This window comes from Martes martes (genome assembly GCF_963455335.1).
Source record: "Martes martes genome assembly, chromosome: 1".
NCBI lineage: Eukaryota > Metazoa > Chordata > Mammalia > Carnivora > Mustelidae > Martes > Martes martes.
The window spans coordinates 208,710,818-208,731,211 of NC_137888.1; the positions used below are offsets into that span (position 1 = coordinate 208,710,818).

General features: G+C 57.6%; 5 protein-coding genes across 10 annotated transcripts; 3 read left to right on the plus strand and 2 right to left on the minus strand.

The window, feature by feature from the left end:
- The first annotated feature begins 867 nt into the window (after positions 1–867).
- FBXW9 (F-box and WD repeat domain containing 9) lies at positions 868–6,062 on the plus strand. Of its 2 annotated transcripts, XM_080806227.1 has the most exons (10): positions 868–1,347; positions 2,464–2,603; positions 2,681–2,809; positions 3,763–3,875; positions 3,961–4,052; positions 4,879–5,027; positions 5,118–5,231; positions 5,362–5,451; positions 5,543–5,608; positions 5,681–6,059. In XM_080806227.1, the coding sequence occupies exons 1-10, from the start codon at positions 939–941 to the stop codon at positions 5,753–5,755; spliced, it is 1,377 nt and encodes a 458-aa protein (XP_080662353.1). In that variant the 5' UTR covers positions 868–938; the 3' UTR covers positions 5,756–6,059. The 2 variants fall into 2 exon arrangements, with proteins under 2 accessions (XP_080662353.1, XP_080662352.1); XM_080806226.1 differs by having other exon boundaries at positions 4,879–5,231; positions 5,681–6,062.
- Positions 4,511–11,027, minus strand: GNG14 (G protein subunit gamma 14). The gene is made up of 5 exons (XM_080806306.1): positions 10,890–11,027; positions 10,356–10,448; positions 10,079–10,157; positions 6,850–6,942; positions 4,511–6,764 (listed from the first exon to the last, which is right to left on the minus strand). The coding sequence occupies exons 4-5, from the start codon at positions 6,940–6,942 to the stop codon at positions 6,639–6,641; spliced, it is 219 nt and encodes a 72-aa protein (XP_080662432.1). The 5' UTR covers positions 10,079–10,157; positions 10,356–10,448; positions 10,890–11,027; the 3' UTR covers positions 4,511–6,638.
- DHPS (deoxyhypusine synthase) lies at positions 10,837–14,525 on the plus strand (the record flags this gene model as incomplete). 5 transcript variants are annotated; one of them, XM_080806237.1, is made up of 9 exons in its annotated part: positions 10,837–11,134; positions 11,665–11,829; positions 12,055–12,176; positions 12,259–12,355; positions 12,436–12,522; positions 13,082–13,187; positions 13,267–13,370; positions 14,111–14,236; positions 14,318–14,525. In XM_080806237.1, the coding sequence occupies 9 exons, from the start codon at positions 10,928–10,930 to the stop codon at positions 14,411–14,413; spliced, it is 1,110 nt and encodes a 369-aa protein (XP_080662363.1). In that variant the 3' UTR covers positions 14,414–14,525. The 5 variants fall into 5 exon arrangements, with proteins under 5 accessions (XP_080662363.1, XP_080662367.1, XP_080662364.1 ...); XM_080806241.1 differs by having other exon boundaries at positions 10,928–11,134; positions 13,267–13,374; positions 14,182–14,236; XM_080806238.1 differs by having other exon boundaries at positions 10,928–11,134; positions 14,153–14,236.
- On the minus strand, positions 14,420–18,555 carry WDR83 (WD repeat domain 83). The gene is made up of 9 exons (XM_080806281.1): positions 18,360–18,555; positions 18,162–18,282; positions 17,974–18,079; positions 17,317–17,365; positions 17,115–17,241; positions 16,192–16,259; positions 15,989–16,097; positions 15,795–15,909; positions 14,420–14,722 (listed from the first exon to the last, which is right to left on the minus strand). Exons 1-9 carry the CDS (start codon positions 18,460–18,462, stop codon positions 14,573–14,575), a joined length of 948 nt encoding a protein of 315 aa, XP_080662407.1. The 5' UTR covers positions 18,463–18,555; the 3' UTR covers positions 14,420–14,572.
- A 44-nt stretch (positions 18,556–18,599) lies between these two features.
- On the plus strand, positions 18,600–20,206 carry WDR83OS (WD repeat domain 83 opposite strand). The gene is made up of 4 exons (XM_080806296.1): positions 18,600–18,899; positions 19,016–19,121; positions 19,636–19,733; positions 19,829–20,206. The coding sequence occupies exons 1-4, from the start codon at positions 18,850–18,852 to the stop codon at positions 19,893–19,895; spliced, it is 321 nt and encodes a 106-aa protein (XP_080662422.1). The 5' UTR covers positions 18,600–18,849; the 3' UTR covers positions 19,896–20,206.
- Positions 20,207–20,394: the final 188 nt, after the last annotated feature.

Genomic DNA, 20,394 nt, shown 5'->3' on the forward strand with positions numbered 1-20,394 from the left:
TCTTTGGTTAACCTCGCAACTCTGGGTCATTGGGCAGGTTGGACAGTTTTGTAGGAAGCTAAGCTTGGCACTTGGCCTGTGGGAGGTGTAGTAAGTGTGAGCGGCATTACAGAGGTAAATGAGAATTGCTAAGTTCTTGGGACACACAGCCTCAATAAAATCTTGCTGCTACTTCAACCTGGCCAAAGGTCACCTGCATGGACTTGGGAAAAGAAACAAAAACCTGACATTGACATATATCCAGCATTCATTCAACAAACATGTTGTACCTTCTGGTGAGCGAATAGGAGATAAACTGCGGAACAGTGGTATGTCCCATAGAGAAAAAATTGGGAGGGGAGAGAGAACGTTGGTAAGACAGTCAGCTTTACAGTAGGATACTTTGAGAAGGCCTCACTGTGAAGGTGATAGCTGAGCAAAGAGCCACGTGGATATCCAAAGAGGCTGAACAGCAATGCTTTGAGACATTTATATGGATCGGTTAAAACTGCCCAGCTCAAGAGAGAAAGGCGATTGCAGATAATTCAGAGAACTTGAAGCCCCTGCGGTACAGCTGCACGTTTCTGTCTCCGGAAGGAGTTGGAATCCCGCTACGGTCTAGCCTCTGAACTCAGGGGCTGCATTTCTAAGCTCAGTGCCACCGGTGAGGGGTGCTTTGGACAGAACCGTGTCAAACCAGGCTCAGCTGCCCGTCCGCCACAGATGCCTGTTTAACAAACGCTAGAAACAGGAATAGGCATTTTCTAGCCCAGGGCTGCCGCGGCTGCACCACCACAGCCCTCAGAACAGCGTGATTCCAGAGCCCGCACGTGGCGCTCGCTTCCGGTCAGCGCCGACACGTCATCAAGCGGCGCCGGAAGTGCCTTTGCGCTGCCTAGGAGACGGGACGCGGGCCTTCGGCTGACAGGGCCCGGCTGGCCGCGCCCACCCCGGTCGCCATGGAGCTGCCCCCAGGGCCACGAGACGATCCCCGCGCCTGGGAAGATGACTCGGACCCGGAGTCGGAACCTGACCCCGACGCGCAGGCCGAGGCTTACGTGGCCCGCGTGCTCAGTCCGCCGAAAGTCGGGGAGGGGCCCCCACGAGCCCCTTTGCTGTCCGCGCCCGTCGCATCCCCTGGCGCCCTGGAGCCGCGGGCGGCGTCCAAGGGTGCGCCCGTGGGGGTCCCGGGACTGCTGAGCCTTCCTCCGGAGCTACTGCTCGAGATCTGCGCCTACCTAGACGCGCGCCTGGTGCTCCACGTCCTGCCACGCGTGTGCCACACGCTGCGCGACCTCGTGCGTGACCAGGTCACCTGGAGGCTACGCGCGCAGCGCCGCGTGCGCGCTCCCTACCCAGTGGTGGAAGGTGCGCGCGCCTGGGGGCCGGGGTCAGCTGCCCAGGTTAGGCTGGGGTGCTGTGAGCACCGCCCTGAAGCACGCTTCCTGGTGGTCCTGGCTTGGGTGGAGGCTGAGGTAGTTATCGACGGTGCCAAAGCCCCTGACCTCTTGGTGCACCATGAGCTAGGCGCTGGGGCTCCTGGGGCTGTGGAAATCTACCTTGGGGGTCTGGGGTCCCTGAACTCGGGATCCAATGAGCCTTAGGCTTGGGGTCTGGTGGTACCACGGACCTGACCCCTGGCTGGGGGTTGACACAGGGACTTGAAGTCTTAGCAATTGGAATCCCTTGGGGTTCAGGGTAAGGCCAAGAATCCTCTGGGTATAAATGCTGAGCTAGCAAGTGGTGATGTCAAAGCTCCTCACCCTTACAGTCTTGATCTAGGTAGGGATGGGGCAGGGACTAAAGGCCCCAAGCCTGCAACCTTTAAATCAAGCCACATCTTAGAGGTTAGGATCCCTGCTACTAGCAATCACAGATAAATCTTCAAGCCCAGGGTCTAACCTAGGCTGGGGACTGATAGTAATTCCTCCTGTCCCTGAGGTCACTGATACCTGGGGAATAAGACAGCTTGGTCACCTTGAACCGATGGGGCTTTCCTGAACAGCCTGATAGTTGGTTGAGCCCCATTATACCACTGAATCTCTGCACCTAGCCCTTGAGTTCTGCATCCTGACAAGGTTCCCACTTTACAGAAACTAATCTGAGAACACTTCCCTGGGTTTGGTTAAGATCGTGGAGGCAAAACTTCCTAGTTCTGATGCCTTGTCTGAGGGTTGAGGCAGGACCTTAACATCCTGAGGCTACTATCCTCCACACTTGGGTCGGGGGTTGAGACCTGCGAAGATGGTCCTGAGGCTCCAGTTACCCTATTTTTGGAAACTGGGGTGAGTAGTCCTAGGCCTGCTTGGAAGGTGGGTGGCTAGGGGTCCCAAAGCTAGATCCTAGGCCTTCTTGAGTGGGGTCAGGAATCCAGGTGGGGTTCTCTCCAAGTCTGGTGAAGGTTGGGCTTCCTGGAAGCCAGGGGTGGGCTTGGACAGCTGCTGTGGATGTCAGGATTCCTGCCCTGCTCACGATGCCCCACAGAGGAGGACTTCGACTGGCCGACAGCCTGCATCGAGCTGGAACAGCACCTGTCACGCTGGGCGGAGGACGGGCGCTGGGCTGAGTACTTCTGTTTGGCTGATGGGCACTTTGCTTCCATTGACTCGGTGCTGCTGCTCCAGGTGAGTTGGGGCTCGGTGGGGGGCAGGCAGGGCTGGGCCAGGGTGACTCTGACACCACCACCTTGTTCTCTTCTCAGGGTGGTGCGCTCTGCCTGTCGGGCTCCCGAGATCGCAATGTCAATCTGTGGGACCTGCGGCAGCTGGGAGGGGAACCCAGCCAGGTTCTAGTCAAGGCCTTGGGCACTGAGAAGAACAGCACCCACAAGGTGAGGGGTTAGGAGGCCAGACAGGGGAAGGAGGCGTGGGGCCTGAGTAGGGTGCCATGGTTAAGGGCAGGAGTTTCGGCACCAGACATTGTGGATTTAAATCTTGCTCTGCCATGACTAGTGTGACATTGGGTGAGATGCGGGACTTCTCTCGGCCTCCATTTCTACTTGTGTCTAGGGCTCGTTTAGGATGAGCATGAATGAGATGACTATGCCATAGAGCTTCGCCTGGGCTGGGATAGCAGGCACTCGGGGGACATCAGGTATACCTTGAGAGGCATAGGGCGGGGCAGTTATGAGGCTGCCTGTGGGGCTCACAAAGCTCTGAGCATGGCGGTCATCTCTTGAGAAGCGGCTGTGGAGGAAAACCACCACCACCAGCCACCGAGGTGGTGTAGGCAGGTGGCCAAGAGCTTGGTGCCGGAGCTAGGCCACTGGGTTCAAATCCCTATTCTGCTACTCCCTGGCTGTGTGACCTTGGGCAAGGGACACAACCTCTCTGTGCTCCAGTGTCCTCGTTTGTAGCATGCGACCCGGTTACAGCACTCTCTTCAGGGAGTTTGGTGAGGAATGGGTTAGCCACCAGCCAGTGATTTGTGCCTATTAGCTCCCAAGGCAGGCGCTGTTTTTTGGTGCCCATTTTCCCAGTGAAGAAACTGAGGGAGAGCACTTCATTTGGTCCAGTAATGGAGTGGAGGCCCCACTTTTAATCGACTTGTTACGTGGCCGCAAACCACCACAGGTGCTGAGTCTGGCAGGGACTGGACTTAGGGAGTATCATTCTGCGTGGGTGTGCACATCCCGGGCTCTGAAGTCAGACAGACCCACCGACCTCAGTCCTGACCTCTACTCGGAGCTGCCTTGCTCTGGCTTCTGGGTTCAGTTGTCTCCCTCCTCCGACCCTTGGTTTTGGTACCTTTGGAATGGGGTTGACCGCTAGGTCTGGTCTGCAGGGCTGGGTGTGGTCACTGGCAGCGCTGGACCACCGCGTGTGCTCTGGTTCCTGGGACAGCACGGTGAAGCTCTGGGACATGGCAGCTGATGGGCAGCAGTTCGGCGAGATCAAGTGTGTGGGGTCCTGGGCAGGGAGGCGGGGCCGGGCTGGGTCCCGGCTAGTCACAGCCCGAGCCTCGGGCTCTGTGTGTTCCCAGGGGCAAGGCGGCTGTGCTGTGCTTGTCCTACCGGCCTGACATCCTGGTGACTGGCACCTATGACAAGAAGGTGACCGTCTACGACCCCAGAGGTGGGCTGGGGGCCCGGGGACCCAGGTGGGGAGAGGAGGGCCGCCTGGGGTCTCCAGGGTCATGCTGGGGAAGGAGACACTTGGACCTCACAGCCTGGCTGGGATGACAGTCTCAACCAGATGCTGACCACTCCGAGTGGCCCGTGCTGTTGCTGGGCCAGCAGAGGCAGCTGGTGGGGGATGGGTGTTGGGGGCAGAGGCAGCCCTCTCCACCTGGAGTGTCTGGAGGGCGGGAGATCCTCTGAGCCTCAATACTGTGGGAGGTGGAGCAGCCCCTAGAACCCTGACTCCCCCACATCCTAGCTGTCAAGCTTGAACCTCATTGTCCCCGTCTGTAAGATCTGGATAATAACCCCAGCCCCATAGGGTTTATAGGAGGAGAGGACAGTAGGAACATTGGTGGATTAAATACTAGTTTACATAAAAAGCCTAGAAAAACACTGCCCAGCACCGAAGGCTTGTCTGTTGTTTCTTTCTTTATTCATTCTTATTTTAATTGTAGGGCTAGGGGTCTTTTCCCAGGCGGGGCCAGAGGCGGGGGCTTGGTCATGGGAGTGGGGCTTGTCTCAGACCCGCCTGGGAGCGGAAGCATTTTCCGTGAGAACTCGCTGAGGTCGGCTAGGTACTGAGAGCAGATGGGATTGGGCGGGGGGCGGGAGGCCTGAGATCTGGGGGTCCTGGATGGCCCCAGACCTTGCTGGGACAGGAGAGAGAGATGGGATGGGGGTGGGCAGAGCAGATGTGCCACGCGGGATAGGGGCGGGCGGGGGGGGGGGCGAGGGGCAGGGGCTCTGATGTCTCCCTCCTCGCCGCATCACTCCCGAAGTCGGCCCGGCCCTGCTGAAGAGCCGACGGCTGCACTCCAGCGCGGTGCTGGCGCTGCTGGCTGACGACCGGCACATCATCTCGGGCAGCGAGGACCACACGCTCGTGGTGTTTGACCGCAGGGCCAACAGCGTCCTGCAGCGGCTGCAGGTGGACCCTCCCCGGGGGACCCGCAGGGACCGGGCATGGGGTGGTGGCTTGGCCCAGCCTGAGCTGCTCTGTCCCGCATTCCTCCCACAGCTGGACTCCTACCTGCTCTGCATGTCCTACCAGGAGCCCCAGCTCTGGGCTGGTGACAACCAGGGCCTGCTGCATGTCTTCGCCAACCACAACGGCCGCTTCCAGCTTGTCCGGGTCCGCCAGGGAGCTGGCCCCTGCCCAACGGTCCCTGGGCCTCCTCCCTACCTCCTGACCCCCTGGGCAGCTGGCGGGCTGACCCTGGGCAAGGCCTTCCCTGAGTGTTCCCTGTCCCTCCTTCCTGCAGTCTTTTGACGTGGGCCACAGGTCTCAGATCACAGGGATCAAACACTCACTGGGGGCCTTGTACACCACATCCACCGACAAGACCATCCGGGTGAGCCCCCGAGACAGGCCCCCTCCCTTACCCTGCCCCCACCAGCCAGCGGTGCATGGCCAGACCTTTGCCCGCTGCCCCTCCTCCCCAGGTGCACGTGCCTACGGACCCGCCAAGGACCATCTGCACCCGAAGCCACAACAACGTGCTGAATGGGGTAAGGCCCTGCCCCGTGCGCCTTGCCCAGGTGCCCAGAGCGCCCCTGACTCCCTCTGCCCTGCATCCCCAGATCTGCGCAGAGGGCAACCTGGTGGTCGCTGCCTCTGGGGGCCTGTCACTGGAGGTCTGGAGGCTGCAGGCCTGAGCAGGAGGACGCGGACGTGGATCTGCCGGCCCACAGGCTGGGCCGTGGCCTCTGTTCTTGGGGGACCGTCCCCCCTGTGCTGGTGCTGCCCCTGCCCTGTCCCGAAGCCCTGAGGCACAAGGAGTCTGGGCCGTGGTGAGCTGTGCCCCATGGGCCGTGACCCATGCCAGGGGAGGTGAGCCTGGTGTTAAAGCCCACCCAGGGGACTGCTCCCCTCCCTGGGGCCCTGTTTTTGTTAGGATTTGGATACCTGCTTTCCTTCCAGAGTGAAGGAGAAATAAACCCGATGTACTGGTGTCCCTCCAGGGCCCTGCCTGTGCTTGCTTGGGACTGGGAGGCGCCGCCGGGTGTGTGACCGTCTGGGAGACAGTGTGTCGCGGGGGAGGCAGGTCTGGCTGTGAGTGTTGTAACAATAACCCTGTCTATGCTTGTCTGTGGGCCAGTGGATGTGGGTGTGTGTGAGGAGGGGGAGGCTCTCTAGGGTGTGCACATGTTTGTGTAATGGCGTGTGTGTGTGTGTGTGTGTGTGTGTGTGTGTGTGTGTGTGGCGTGAAGGTGTTTGTGATGCGTGTTGGCACCCAGACTGGGACTCTTACCCTGAGCGCGTTTGTGTGGTGGGCAAGGGGATCTGCTGAGGCCACCCCACAGGTGCGGGGGGCAGGGAGGGGTGGGGGAGGTGTGTGCCGTCCTTCCAGGGGTGTAGGACGTGTGTGTTGCTGGCACCAGGACCCTAGAGCCGGCGGGGGCAGGGGTTGTGCCAGATGCGCGGGCAGCCCCCAGCACGGGCCCCCCTCCGCCCCCACCGAAGCCTGGCCAAGCCATGTCCTGGGGATCCTTCACTTCATTTTTATTGAGGCCTCCCAAGTGGTCGGGGCCGTGGAGGTCACAGGATGGTGCAGGGCTTCTTCTCCTTGAAGGGGTTGGTGGCAGCGGGGATGCCCACGAGGAAGGGGTCGCTCTTGGCCTGCTCCATGCAGAACTGCAGCAGGTCGGAAGCCGCCTTGGACACCTGCAGGCCAGCCTGGTCAGCCAGGCCCGGGCTGCCCGCCTGCCCCCTTGCCCAGACACGCCCCTGCCACCACCCTGGCCCTCACCTTCACGCGCTCGATGCCTGCCTCCATCCGTAGCTGCTCCACGGCCCGGCGGGCCTGCCCGATGTCACTGCCAATGGCCACCTTGCCGGACATCTGCAGGAAAGTGAGCGGGGTCACAGGCAGTGGGCTCGATTCCAGACTCTGAGCCGTACGGCTACCCGAGAGTCTCCTAGCCACCTCCTGTGTCCCCCTGGGGGCTATGGGAAGGGGGTGGTGGGTCCCCGACCCGTCAGGACCACGTACTTTAGCTTGAGGACTACAGCTGATTCCCAACTGCTCAGTCCTCCAGCAGCCCGGCTCTGGCTCCCTCCCCGGCCAGCCTGGCCTCTCCAGCCCTCTCCGATCCCTCCCCCACCCCTGCAGAGACTTTGAAGCCAGGACACTCATGGAGTGAAATGTCACCAGCGGCAGCAGCTGCCTCAGCTGAGGGGGTCCCTGCCCCAGGGGGCCCAGTGGCTGCCCTGGTGTCACGTGTCACCTTCGCTGGGGGAGCATGGGGGCCCTGGCTTCTCACTGACCTGCTTGATCCTCTGCCGATGGGCCCCAACGCTCCTCCTTTGCCGGCCTCTGCCCCCCACCACATACAGAGTGTACCTTGGCTCAGGTGCAGCCCTGTCTCTCCCCTGTCTGTCTACACTCACCAGCCGGGATCTTATCCACAGAGAACTCTGTTTACTTGCTAATGCTGATGGCTCCCTCTGTCCCCATCCCAGAGCTTTCCCTGATCTCACATCCACCCGAAGAGCCTACTGCCTCCTCAGTCTGTCACACTGGGCTCTCAGGGGTCTCTCGCCTAGCTCAGCCAAAGCTGGACTCGGGATTGTCTTCCCCCCAGACCTGCCCCCCAGTTCACCACCATCCGCTCAAATGCCCTGGCCCACATCTTTAACTCCTTTGACCCTCTCCTTCTGGTGTCCCCACGTCTCGTCTGATCCTTTCTTAGGAGTCATCAGATCAACTTCAAATTAGCTTCTCAATCTGGTCATGTTTCTCCACATCCGTTGGCATGTCCCAAGTCCTGCTCCCATCTCTGCTGGCCCGGACCAGCACAGGCGCCTCCACCTTTGTCTCCCCTGCCCTGCCTTTCGCCACTGCCCCTGTTTTCTCCTCGAGGCAGCCAGTGGGGTCTGGTGAAAAACAAATCACATTACAACATGGAAAAACCTTGAAGGCATACGTTAAGTGAAATAAGCCAGTCAGAAAATGACCGATAAGGTATGATTCCCGTCTACATGACATCCCTAGGGATGTCAAATCCAGAGACAGGAAGTAGATGGTGGGTGGCTGGGGGAGGGGGACAGGGAGTTAGTATTTAATGGGGACACAGTTTCAGTTTGGGATGATGAAAACATTGTAGAGATGGATGGTGGCAATGTTTGTACAACAGTGTGAATGTGCTTAATGCCACAGAACCATATACTTGAATAAATTAATAAATGTGATAATAAATTTTATGTTATATATGTTTTACTACAATTAAAAAAAAAGTTGGTGGGGCACTTGGCTGCCTCTTGATCTCAGGGTTGTGAGTTTGAGCCCCATGTTGTATGTAAAGCTTACTTAAAAATCAAAGTTTTTTTTTTTAAAGTTGGGGGAAATAAAAACTCTAATGGCTGGGATGCCTGGGTGGCTTGGTCAGTTAAGCATCTGCCTTTGGCTAAGGTCATGATCCCAGGGGCCTGGGATCAAGTCCTGCATCTGGCTCCTTGCTCAGTGGGAAGCCTGCTTCTCCCTCTGCCTGCTGCCCCCCCTACTTGTGTGCTCTCTGTCTCTCTGACAAATAAATAAAAAATCTTAAAACTCTCCAATCATTTCCCAGCCTTTTAGACTAAACCCATCTTCCTTACTACTGTCCAGAGGGCTCTGTCTCCTCTGGCACCTTCTACCTGCTCTGAATTAACTTTTTTTTTCTTTTACAGATTATATCTTTAAGTAATCTCTACACCCAGCATGGGGCTCAAACTTACAACCCCGAGATCAGGACTCACAAGCTCCACTGATAGAGCCAGGCAGGCGTCCCTGAGTTCATTTATTGATCTCTTTCCCTCCTTCATTCCTCATGGATCACCCTGATGCCCCTGTGTGGGTTCACTGATTCATTCAGCATATTTGCTGAGATCACAGTATGCGATCACTGCACAGAGAAAGAGAAACAGCGGCGAGCCCAGACAATCCTGCCTGCACGGAGCGGCCGCTGTCATCAGGGAGGGACGGACAACAGCAGACAAAATGAAAGAGAATGACGAGCAAGGTAAGTGGGGAGTCAGGTGGTCAGAGCAGGCCTCTCGGACGAGGTAATATTTAGACAGAGATTCAGAGAAGGAGCTGGAAAAGAGGGTATTCCAGGCAGAAGGAGCAGCGGGTATGTCAAAGGTCAGGAAACGAGCTTGGTGGGTTCCAGGACAGCGAGGAGGCCGATGTATGCAGAGAGGAAGGAATTGAGGACAAGTGGTGGGAATTGAGGGCAGGAAAGTAAGCAGGCACATTCACAGGCCACGGTGAAGACCCTGGATTTTACTCCTAGGGAGAAGCCAGCATAAGAGAATTTTAAAAAAGGAACGATGTTTCTGGTTTCTGTGTATTGAGCTCTCTGACCACAGCAGGGAGATGGTTTGGAGGGAAGGAAGCCCAGCGTGGAGGCTTTGAGAATGGAGAGAAGGACCTGGATACAAACACCCAATCATAATGTTGTACACCTGAAACTAACAGAATGTCAAATTCTAACAATAAGAAAAGGCACGTGGATTTAGGGCCCATTTTGTGGGTAGAACTTGCTGGAGGTGCTGAGGGATGAATGTGGGTGTGAGAGAAGGAGAGACATTAAGCTCAATTCTCCAGTGTTGAGCCCACTAGGTACACGGAGGGCTTACTTGCTGAGCTGAGGGCTCTTTGATGAGCTGTGGAAGGCTGCAGGGAGATCAGGGTTAGGAGGAGTGGGAACTGAGGAGGGAGATCCAAGTGGGGACTGTCAAAGATGTCAAGGAGGACGTTCTCTTTCTACAATCAAGTGGGCTAATCTCTGGCCTCAGGGCCTTTGCACTGCCAGTTCTCTTTCCCAGTGGGGGATGGTGGATAAACGCCTCCCCAAATCTTCACGTTTGGGGCCTTTCTGGCCTTGGCTCAAATGTCACCTCCTTGGCGTCTTCCCCAATCACCTGTCGCTTCAAATAAGGCCCCCTCCCCCTCCTAAATGACACATCATCATTTTGGAATCCTCAATAGCACTTACCACTGTTGTTGTTAGCTTTCTAGCTCCCCAAACTGTGGACTCCAGGAGGGCAGGGTCTGCATCTTGTTCACTGATAAGTCTGAAATGCCAAACACAGAGCCCAGCGTATAGTATAGACTCCATAAGTTGTAGAATGCCTGCTTAAAAGAGTCCCCCTGGACCAGACCCTGTGCAGCGCTAGGAGGATCCATGAGATACAGACCCCAACTTTGAGGGTCTCACAGTCTTGACGGAGGGAAAGAGAGGTCAGCCTTGGATCCCAGAGGAGGTCCCTTACCCAGAGGAAGGTCAGAGGAGGCTTCCCAGAAGAAGCGACAGCTGCAACGGCCCGCAGGGTTACGCAGCAGCATGTGGAGGAGGCTCTGAAGACCTGAGAGGTACGGACAGCGATCACTAAACCATTCGACGAGAGACGCTCAGGGGCAGAAACTATTTGACATTTCCTGATGACTAGAATCCTGTCCAAAGGCGACGTCTAAGAAGCCACCCTCCTTCCCAGAAGGGACAGAAACGAATGGGAACGCGCCGCGCAACGCGGTGGGTCTCCAGCAGGCGGCAGTGAAAGTAGGAATCGTCATTCATCTCAGGCTTGACAAGACACGAGACAAGGAATAACGGCTCCTCGCAGCTTCCGTATTACGGAACGCACGCGCAAACATGGCCGCGCCCTGGATTATGGGACTCAAAGAAGGTCATGTGACTAAGCTACTTCCCGTCCCCCTCTGCAGGTTTTCCCAAGCCCTACTTCCTGTACTGTCGTACAGAGCGCGTGCTGGGGTTTAGTGCGTTTGGAGGCCGCTGGAGGCCTGACCTGGGACGGCTGTGATCTGGGAGTGCGGCCTCAGGAACATGGAGGGTCCTCCGGAAGGGAAGGCACCCGCGGCGGCGCTGGCCGCTGTGCTGAAGCACAGCTCGGCGCTACCCTCCGAGAGCTCCCAAGTCCGAGGCTACGACTTCAACCGCGGCGTGGACTACCGTGCTCTACTGGAGGCCTTCGGCACCACTGGCTTCCAGGCCACCAACTTCGGGCGCGCCGTGCAGCAAGTCAACGCCATGGTGAAGCCTGGGGCGGAACTTCCTGCATCGAGGGGGTGTGGCCTAGAGTAGCGGCAATGCAGTACTCGGAGGGGGCGGGGCTCCCTTGAGAAGGAGGAGTGTCCTTTGTTGGGCGGTCCAATAGTTGGAGAGAGGCGGGACCCATCCTGCGCGGCAGTTTCTGTGCGGGGAAGAGGACGTTGTCTCCCCCCCTCGACCCCATCCCCATAGCATTCTACAATCAGGATGAGGTTGGGACTGATTCTAGATAGGAGGCGAGTGAAAGTGTTCTGAACGGTGCGGTTGAGGAGCCTAAGTCAGACTCGGATTTGTTTTTTCCAGCGGGGAAGGGGACCGGGCTTGCAAAGGTCGTGCTCTCCCATTCCTTGAAAAGGGGGTAAAACCTGAGCGTGTGCCTTGAGATTTGAGCTGTGAATGGGGCGGACCCTGCACAAAGGGCGTTCGTTCCCTGGCTACAGGTATTCCAGGTAGAAGTGGTAGGTGCTAGGGTTTGGGGCCAGAGGGTAACTTGACCCTGCCCTTACACCTAGATAGAGAAGAAACTGGAGCCGCTGTCGCAGGATGAAGACCACCATGCAGACCTGACCCAGAGCCGGCGCCCACTTACTGGCTGCACCATCTTTCTGGGCTACACATCAAACCTCATCAGTTCAGGCATCCGTGAGACCATCCGTTACCTCGTGCAGCACAACATGGTGGGGACCTCGTGGGGTTGTGGCCTTGGCCTTTCTAGGTCTTAGGGGAATAGTTACTGGTGATTTAAATGACATAGGGAGATAGGGTCAGTTTTAAGCAGAGGGACACGATCTACTTTTGCTGTAGAGCTTTCCCCAAGGGTCACTGTGTTAGTGTTGGGAGTTCTACCTGGGGTGAGGGCAGGGCCCCTCTTCTGGGCCAACCTCCCTGACTTATGGCTGCAGGTGGACGTCTTAGTGACCACAGCTGGCGGCGTGGAGGAAGATTTTATCAAGTGCCTGGCACCCACGTACCTGGGCGATTTCAGTCTCAGGGGGAAGGAGCTACGTGAGAACGGGATCAACAGGTTGGGGTCCCTGAGTGGTGCTGAGCAAGGGAGCTGGGCTGGGGGTCCTGGGGCCTGATGCCCACATGCCTCATGTTCACAGGATTGGAAACTTACTGGTGCCCAATGACAATTACTGCAAGTTTGAGGATTGGTTGATGCCCATTCTGGACCAGATGGTGCTGGAGCAGAACACGGAGGTGGGGCAGGAGTGACCTAGGGGCCGGCGTGGTAGGAGTCGGGGCAGGCACTGTTGGCTGAAGTCAGTATCTCCTCCTAGGGTGTGAAGTGGACACCTTCCAAGATGATTGCCCGGCTGGGCAAGGAGATCAACAACCCAGAATCAGTGTATTACTGGGCCCAGAAGGTGAGGGGCTGGGTGGGGCCCAGATACCAGGCCTTGGTGTGTATTCGCTTGTTTCACCTTCATAGCCCCCTGGAGAGTCAGTACCTCATCTCCACTCTGAGATGCGGAATCCGACACAGAGCTTAGGTGGTTTGTCTGAGGCTGCACAGCCACTGAGTGTGACCTTGGGATCCTGGCTCGTTTCCTAGACCTGGGATCAGTTGGGGCAACCGTCATGGGGTGGGGCATATGGTCCCATGCTCCTCCAAGGCGGAGGTCCCGCAGAGTAGTGAGAGCTGCCGTTCTTTGTCAGACACCATCCTTCGTGCTTTGTGATTTCGTCACTTATGATTCTTCGTCCATGAGGGAGGTGTTGTGTCCATTTTACAGTTGAGGAAACTGAGGCCCAGATACTACACTTGATCTTAGCCAAAAGGCCGAGAAGGGATGAAACTGAGGCCCAGAAAACTTAAGCACTCTGCCCAGAATCAGGCAGAGAGGAGGGATGCCAGTGGGATGGGGACCAGCCTGCTGCCACTGGGCTCCGAGCTCCAGTCAGTCTTGTCTTGCTGTTCCCCAGAACCACATCCCCGTGTTGAGCCCAGCGCTCACAGATGGCTCCCTGGGTGACATGATCTTCTTCCATTCCTACAAGAACCCAGGCCTGGTCCTGGACATCGTCGAGGGTGAGGTGCTGGGGCCACACGGGAGCAGGGGAGGAGGGCTGGCTGGGTCCACAGCCTGACCACAGTGCTCTTCTCCCAGACCTGAGGCTCATCAACACGCAGGCCATCTTTGCCAAGCACACTGGGATGATCATCCTGGGTGGGGGTTTGGTCAAACACCACATCGCCAACGCCAACCTCATGGTGAGTGGAGACGGGGCACCCGGTTCCTAGTGAGGGTGGATGCGGGCTTGCCATGCAGCCATGCCTGTGCGCTAGGCCTGTGCCATGTGCCGGGGAGACAGCTGTGGACTAGACAGGCCAGGATCCCTGTCCTGGACTGATGTTCTAGCCAGGGAGACAGGCAGTGAACAAGTGACACGCATGTCACATGGCAGTTAGCTCCTGTGGGAAAAAATGAGGGATGACAAGATGGCAAGAGAAATGATGTTCTGGGAAAGACAGAACGTGCAGTGCAAAGGCTCTGGGGTGCCTGAATTAAGTCTGGGGACAGTTAGCAGGCCGGTGAAGGGGAGCGGAGGTGACCAGCAGCAGGAGCCAGGCCTCCAGAGCTGTCACTTGGGAGCTCACAGGCGCCCTCTGGCATCTGTGGGGGATGGGGTAACATGGCGGGTTGGGTGAGGACTGATGGGGCCATGATCAGAGTGGGCGTCGTCGTTGTGTTTGGTGGCAGCTCTGCTGAGCAGCTGTGGGAGTTGCTGCCACACAGTAGGTAGGTTTGGGGCACCTCTGCCCATCAACCCTACCAAACCCCAACCTTGTGCTCTGCTCATCCATGGACGTGAGGCCCTTCCTATGGAGTGGGGGGCCACTGCGGGCTTCCTGTGTGCAGGACACAGCCCTCGGCTTCTTAGCTAGTGCCCCCCCCGCCCCCGTCCAGTGACTGGCTGACCAGCTCCCCCTGCCCCTGGCTCTCCCCACAGCGGAACGGGGCTGACTACTCTGTCTATATCAACACGGCCCAGGAGTTTGATGGCTCGGACTCTGGTGCCAGGCCGGACGAAGCTGTCTCCTGGGGCAAGATCCGGGTGGACGCACAGCCCGTCAAGGTGAGTCCAGTCAGGCGGCTGGGGCGCAGTCTCCCAGAGTGTGGCCACAAGCCCTATGGTTCACTCACGTCCCCTCTGCAGGTCTACGCCGACGCCTCCCTTGTCTTCCCCCTGCTTGTGGCTGAAACCTTTGCCCAGAAGAGAGATGCCTTCATGCCGGAGAAGAATGAGGACTGAATGGCTATGGCTCAGGGAAGTCTCCCCGCTCCTGTATTTATTAGCTTGCAAACCTGGTCCCTTCCTCCCTCCTTGGTCAGTCGTGTGTCTAGAATAAATGGTCTCCATGATGCTTCTGCGTCCGTGTCCGTGTCCTTGGTGGCGGTGGGTCCCCCACCTTCACCCAGTGCCACCATCAGCCTCATAAGCCTCCTCCCGCCAGCACTGGACGCTGCCCCCCATGGCGGTCAGCAGGCAGGGCTCCGTGGGGTGGAAGGCCAGCGACTGCACCACGCCGGGACCCACAGGAAGGGCCAGTGTCAGGGCACCCTGTGGAGGGAAGGGGTGGGGAGCAGTTATCAGTGCGTCCCTCTCCCTTGACCTTCAGCCACCCGTTGCTAACTGCTTCCCAGGCACTGCAAACCTCAGCTGCCCCAAAATGAACCCCCGAGTTGCTCTATCTTTTGGAGCGCGTGTGGCTCAGGCCAAACATCCCGGAGTCTTCTCCTCTTTCATGCCTCCCACCCGTTTATCAGCAAGTGCTCCTGGCGCGGCCTTGAGACCACGCCGTGATCCACATCCACAGCCACCACCTTGCTCCGACCCTGTCCTGTCCTGGCTTCTCCGCCTTGCTGCCATCTGGGCTCTAGGGGCCCACGGGGCGGCCTCTGTGCTCACTTCCTTCATCAGCCTGCAGTCCCCGCTCAACGCATCTGGTCCCTTAAGCAGGCTCCAAATTGCTCTTCCCACTTCGAAAATGTTCCTCCACACGCTCCCCCGCTCAGGGTGACTTTGTCTGGTAGATTCTCAAGAAGTAAGCAGAACACTGGCATGTTCTCAGTTGCCAGAGAGAGCTGGGCCCTCAAGTCTCCGCACCCCCCCGCCCAGCTTCCTCCATCCTCTTAGGAGCATTACTTGCCCTGGCCAAGCCCCAGTCCTGACCCCATGAGGTCAGAATAATAGTCTGTTTCCAGTCAGACCTTCCCACCAGGCCGAGACCTATCAAGACAGGGCTCACGGGGTTTGGGACTAGAAACCCTGGGGATGCTCAGAGGTAGCTCAGGGTTTCTGAACTATAGCCCCATCTCAGTGGGGGTCTGATGCGGCTGTTGGCCCCAGTCCCCCAGGGTCAGTTCCAAGGTCAGCTGGGCTTGCGTGGCCTTGCTTAACCAGCTCTTGCTGCTGCTACCATCCTACAGTACTTCTGTCTCCAGACCCAAGTGGGCCACACCTCCAAGCCTTAGCACACATGTTCCCTTTGCCAGGAATGCCCTTCCTGCCTTCTTTTCACTCACTCCTCCAAGCCCCCAGCTCTAATAGCATTCCCCTTTGCAGGTGTGAGAGTGATGGAGGAAAAGACAGAGCAGGCAGCCTGGTAAGGAGTTGGGGTGAGGATGCTCACCTCCACCAGGTCCCAGAAGTACACCTTCCCGTCCTCGGAGCAGCTGACCACGTGTGTGTCACGCTCACTCAGGCAGCAGTCCAGCTTATACTCCTGGTTCTTATGGCCCGTGTACCTGGGAGTGGGAGGGGTCAGGAGGGCCTGGGTCCTAGCAGAGGGTGGGGGGGGGGCACTCCACGACCCCGAGGACTCACTCGCCCAGCAGCTCCCCTGTGTCCTTGTCTAGAAGCCGCAATGTGGAGTCCAGGCTGGAGACCAGGGTGCACTGCCCGTCCCGGCTAAAGCAGGTACAGGTGATGGGGCCTGGGGGGTGGGGAGGGGCACAGGTGGGTGAGGCTGGGGCCCCCTTTGCTGCCCCCAACCGGCCCTGCCTGCCCCACAGTCCCGCCACACTTACTGCCCACATAGTCTGAGAAGAGCTGCCCCAACCTCAGGTCATAGCGCCTCACCCGGCCATCCACGGAGCTGCAAGAGGATGGATCCAGCTGAAGCATCAGGAGGTCCATGGCTCCAGTCCCTGGACTCTCCCTGACCCGCCAGAACGGGGTGGGGGGGGAAGGGGACAGTGTGGGGGGCTGGGCTTGCCCTTCCTGTGCACCCTTCGCTGTCATGCTCACACTCAAGGCTAGCCATGGGAAATAAACACTGAAATGAGTTCTTAAGTGGAATTCCCAGGCACTGGCTTTGAGACGGATACCCAGGGCCAATTAGGACCTACTCTATGGGTTTCTGATATGCACTGAGCTGCCTTTCTGGGCTAGTCCTTGGGACACAGCTGCAACAAAGTCAGAGCACGTTCTGCCACCAGAGCCCTACTGACTGAGAGTAATCTAGGAAGGCCTCCCTGAGGAGGTGACCTCTCAACTGGGACTTGAAGGATAAGGAGACAAACATGTGTGGTCCAGGAGATGATGTGTGGGAACAGACCAGCCAATAGTCTGGGCAGCCCTGCTTGGGAATTTTCGTTGTTTGCCTCTTGCAACTAGAACGTCAGCCTGATGTGGGCCGAGATTTTCCCCTATTTCAATAACTGCTGTGTGTTTCCCAACAAAAAAAGTGGTATGCAAGAGAGGCTCAAAAACACTCTGAGTAAGGAGAAAGGGAGTCCAGGCCGAGAAAGAGCAACTGCAAAGGTCCTGAGGTGAGAGCACGGTTGGCATATTTAGAGAAATAAGACCTGGAACGAATAAAAGCTAAAAGCTCAGCAGAGAGGACTGTGCAGGGCCTTGTAAGCTGAGGTGAGAAGAGTAGATTTTAATCTAAGTAGCGAGGCAGTGGTGATCCCCAGCAGGGGAGGAGTGAGGTCCTGGCTCCACTCACCCTGCCAGGACCTCATGGTCTGACACCTTCACACTGGATATGCCATCCCTGGCTTCGTCCAGCGTCTGCACTGGCTCAGGCCTCCGCGACCGGCAGTCCCAGCACCGTATGCTGGAATCAATAGAGCCTGTGAGGGCCAGCATGAAGGTGAGGTCAGCTTTGGGTTGCAGGGGTTAGTACCCTCTCTAGGCCCCAGACTCACCAGACAAGATGACTGTGGCCTCTTCATTAAACTGGATTGTGTTCACCTTCTGAGAGATGGGAATTGTCACTCAGAGGAGGCTGGACTTTGGAGGACTGGGACAAAGGCAGGGTTCTGGGTGCTGGTTAAAGCAAGGGCAAAGGAGGGGCATCTGCCTTTGGCTCAGGTCATGATCCCTCGGTCTTGGAATCAGGCCCCACTGAGAAGGGAACCTGCTTCTCCCTTTACTCGCCCCACTGCTTGTGCTCTCTCTAATAAGAAAATCTTTAAAAAAATTAATTTATTTATCAGAGAGAGAGAAAGAGTGAGAGAACACAAACAGGGAGAGCAGCAGACAGAGGGAGAAGCAGGCTCCCCACTGAGGTGGGACTTGATCCCAGGATCCTTGGATCATGACCTGAGCCCAAGGCAGCTGCTTAACCGACTAAGCCACCCAGGTGTCCCTCTAATAAGTAAATAAAATCTTAAAAAATAAAAAGAAAGCAAAGGCTAGAGATACGGGAGGTGAAAGATTTTGGGGGACGTTGCATGCTGGGCAGTGGGGTTGGGGGGGGGTAATGGGTGGGGGCGGGAGGGTTCCCTGTCACCACCTACACGTCAATGCGGGTCTTCTCCGCCATCCACGCTCTAATGAGGCCTCTTCTCGTTTGTACTCACCCCCGCGTGACCCCGGAATTTGCGCACGACCTGCCCCGATGCCACATCCCACAGCACCACCGCCTTGTCCCCGCCGCCGGAGCAGAGACTGCTGTTGTCAAAGGAGCTGGAGGGCAAAGGAGGGAAGGTCAGTGCTGACCTTAGATCCCGGTCTCTGCATCCGTATCTTGGACTGGCCCCCGGCTCACCCGGCCGCATCCAGCACCTCGTAGCCGTGGCCGCTGTACGTTCGCAGCAGCGTCCCCCGCAACGGATTCCACAGCTTCAGGGTTTTGTCGCTGCCGCACGTCAGACAGTAATTGCCATCCACTGGGAAACACCAGGAGGGGATTATAGGGCTGAGGACCTCAGAAGGCAGGAGGACCCGGAACGAAGAGGGAGCTCACCGTTAAATCGTACAGCTCGCACTGCCCCCTGCCCGCAGTCTAGCGTCTTCACCCGTTTTTGCGGCAGCTCCGGGCCCCGTGGTTTCGGCTCAGGGAAAGCCATTTGTTTCGGGTTCCCTTCCTCGCCGCCTTATATCGGTCTGCACCAAAGACTCCGAATCCTGGGGACCCGCGCTCGGGTGTAACCTTATTGTCTTCCGTAGCCCACTTCCTATTTCTCACTTCCGGTTCAAGTATTTTGGCTTTTTTCGGGATAGTGTTTGGAATACTGAAACCTGATTCCAGCTTCTAGGTTTCTTTTCCCACTTCTTGTTTTCAAGAAACATTTCTGGTCTCTTCTAATTCTCTGTCCCCCGGCTGGAAGGAGTCCCGGCCCCGCCCCTGGGAACGGAAGCTCGCAGCCTGTGGGTGTCACTCTAAAAGCCACCCTCCGTTTCCCCGCCGGAAGCTGCGACTCCCGCAGCGGAAGAGGCCCGACCTCGGACCCGGCATGTCCACTAACAATATGTCGGACCCACGAAGGCCGAACAAAGTGCTGAGGTGAGGACCCCAACGTCACGGGAACAGGGCTCGGGTTGTGGGGCAAGGTCCAGGGAAGCGCTTGTCCACTTCGGGGGCGGGACTTTGAGTGCCTCTGACCCTTGAGCCTACCGCAGGTACAAGCCCCCGCCGAGCGAGTGTAACCCGGCCTTGGACGACCCGACGCCGGACTACATGAACCTGCTCGGCATGATCTTCAGCATGTGCGGCCTCATGCTCAAGGTGGGCGGCGCTGAGTTTCCTTCCGTGTGGCTCCGCCTGACCACGAAGCCGGTGGTGGGAGCGGATTCGGAATGAAGCCGGGCTGGCGCTGAGGGGGCGGGGCCTGGGCCTGGCCGGGGGCGGGGCTGCGGTGTTGCTCGGCGGAGAAAGCCAGAGCCAGAGGGGAAGCCGGGGTCAGGGTGGGTACCGGGGAGGTCGGCCTGATTTTAAAGTAATTTGGAGGGGACTCGTGGAGAAAGGATGAGGTTCTTAGCATCACGAGGCATGTCAAAGGCTACTCTTCTTAGGCCTGAGGGTATGTGGTGCTGTTAAATGCCGGCCAAGAGGGTAGAACAAGAAACTGGGTACCTGGAGTAGGCTAGGGGGAATGGGACTGAGGGATTCTTGGGGATAAGATCCAGGTTGCATCGGGTGGAAACAGTGCGTTGGCACCCGTGTCTGGGAGTGCCCCTATGGTGGCTCATTGGTGTGCCTGTCACTGACCGAATACCCCCATCCTCCTGCCTTTCCTCAGCTGAAGTGGTGCGCTTGGGTCGCTGTCTACTGCTCCTTCATCAGCTTTGCCAACTCCCGGAGCTCTGAGGACACTAAACAAATGATGAGTAGCTTCATGTGAGTCTAGGCCTAGAGAAGGAGGACTCTTGAGTAAGTGGGAGAGGGGGACCCAAGCCTACCCTTTCTGGACTGACACTTCTCTCCCACCTCAGGCTGTCCATCTCTGCCGTGGTGATGTCATATCTGCAGAACCCTCAGCCCATGACGCCCCCCTGGTGATGTCAGCCAAGGACTACTCTGTACATACACCTTCCCCCAGGCCTGGCCCCTGGCTGTTCAGCCCCTGCCCTCAGCTGCTGTCCTGGGCTTCCCTGAATGAGGTAGTCTCAGGGGCTCGCGGCTGGATGGAGGGAACCTGACCCTTTCCCTGGGATTCCACTTCTGCTGGGCAGAGGAGAACTCCCTAGGCCTCCCCCACCTGCCTGCTTCCCCATCCTGCCTGCTGCTGGGGGAGATGCTATCCATGTTTCTACGTGTATCCACTCGTTTCTTTTGTTGGAACCAGTTAATAATAAAGTTTTGCATTCTGGGTGTGTTTTGGGACCTCTCCTGTGGATTGTGGGTGCTCTTCCTGGTGGGGGAGGGGCTCCAGCCTGGAGCCTTCTGGTCGTGGTGGTTCACTTGCTTCTTTCACAAGCCTTGTGACTTCAGTCAGCTGCCCGAAGCAGAGCAATGATTCCTGTCCTCTGGCAACTCAGCAGATGGGCTCTGTTGACCT

Coding starts and splice junctions, on each gene's coding strand:
- FBXW9 (XM_080806226.1), top strand. CDS start 939: ATGGAGCTGCCCCCAGGGCCACGAGACGATCCCCGCGCCTGGGAAGAT. Junction 1,348..2,463: donor TCCCTACCCAGTGGTGGAAG/GTGCGCGCGCCT, acceptor GATGCCCCACAG/AGGAGGACTTCGACTGGCCG. Junction 5,232..5,361: donor GCCGCTTCCAGCTTGTCCGG/GTCCGCCAGGGA, acceptor TCCTTCCTGCAG/TCTTTTGACGTGGGCCACAG.
- GNG14 (XM_080806306.1), bottom strand. CDS start 6,942: ATGTCCGGCAAGGTGGCCATTGGCAGTGACATCGGGCAGGCCCGCCGG. Junction 6,765..6,849: donor CAGGCATCGAGCGCGTGAAG/GTGAGGGCCAGG, acceptor GCTGGCCTGCAG/GTGTCCAAGGCGGCTTCCGA.
- WDR83 (XM_080806281.1), bottom strand. CDS start 18,462: ATGGCTTTCCCTGAGCCGAAACCACGGGGCCCGGAGCTGCCGCAAAAA. Junction 17,242..17,316: donor GGCCACAGTCATCTTGTCTG/GTGAGTCTGGGG, acceptor TGGCCCTCACAG/GCTCTATTGATTCCAGCATA. Junction 14,723..15,794: donor ACTTCTGGGACCTGGTGGAG/GTGAGCATCCTC, acceptor TTCCCTCCACAG/GGTGCCCTGACACTGGCCCT.
- WDR83OS (XM_080806296.1), top strand. CDS start 18,850: ATGTCCACTAACAATATGTCGGACCCACGAAGGCCGAACAAAGTGCTG. Junction 18,900..19,015: donor AGGCCGAACAAAGTGCTGAG/GTGAGGACCCCA, acceptor AGCCTACCGCAG/GTACAAGCCCCCGCCGAGCG. Junction 19,734..19,828: donor CAAATGATGAGTAGCTTCAT/GTGAGTCTAGGC, acceptor CTCCCACCTCAG/GCTGTCCATCTCTGCCGTGG.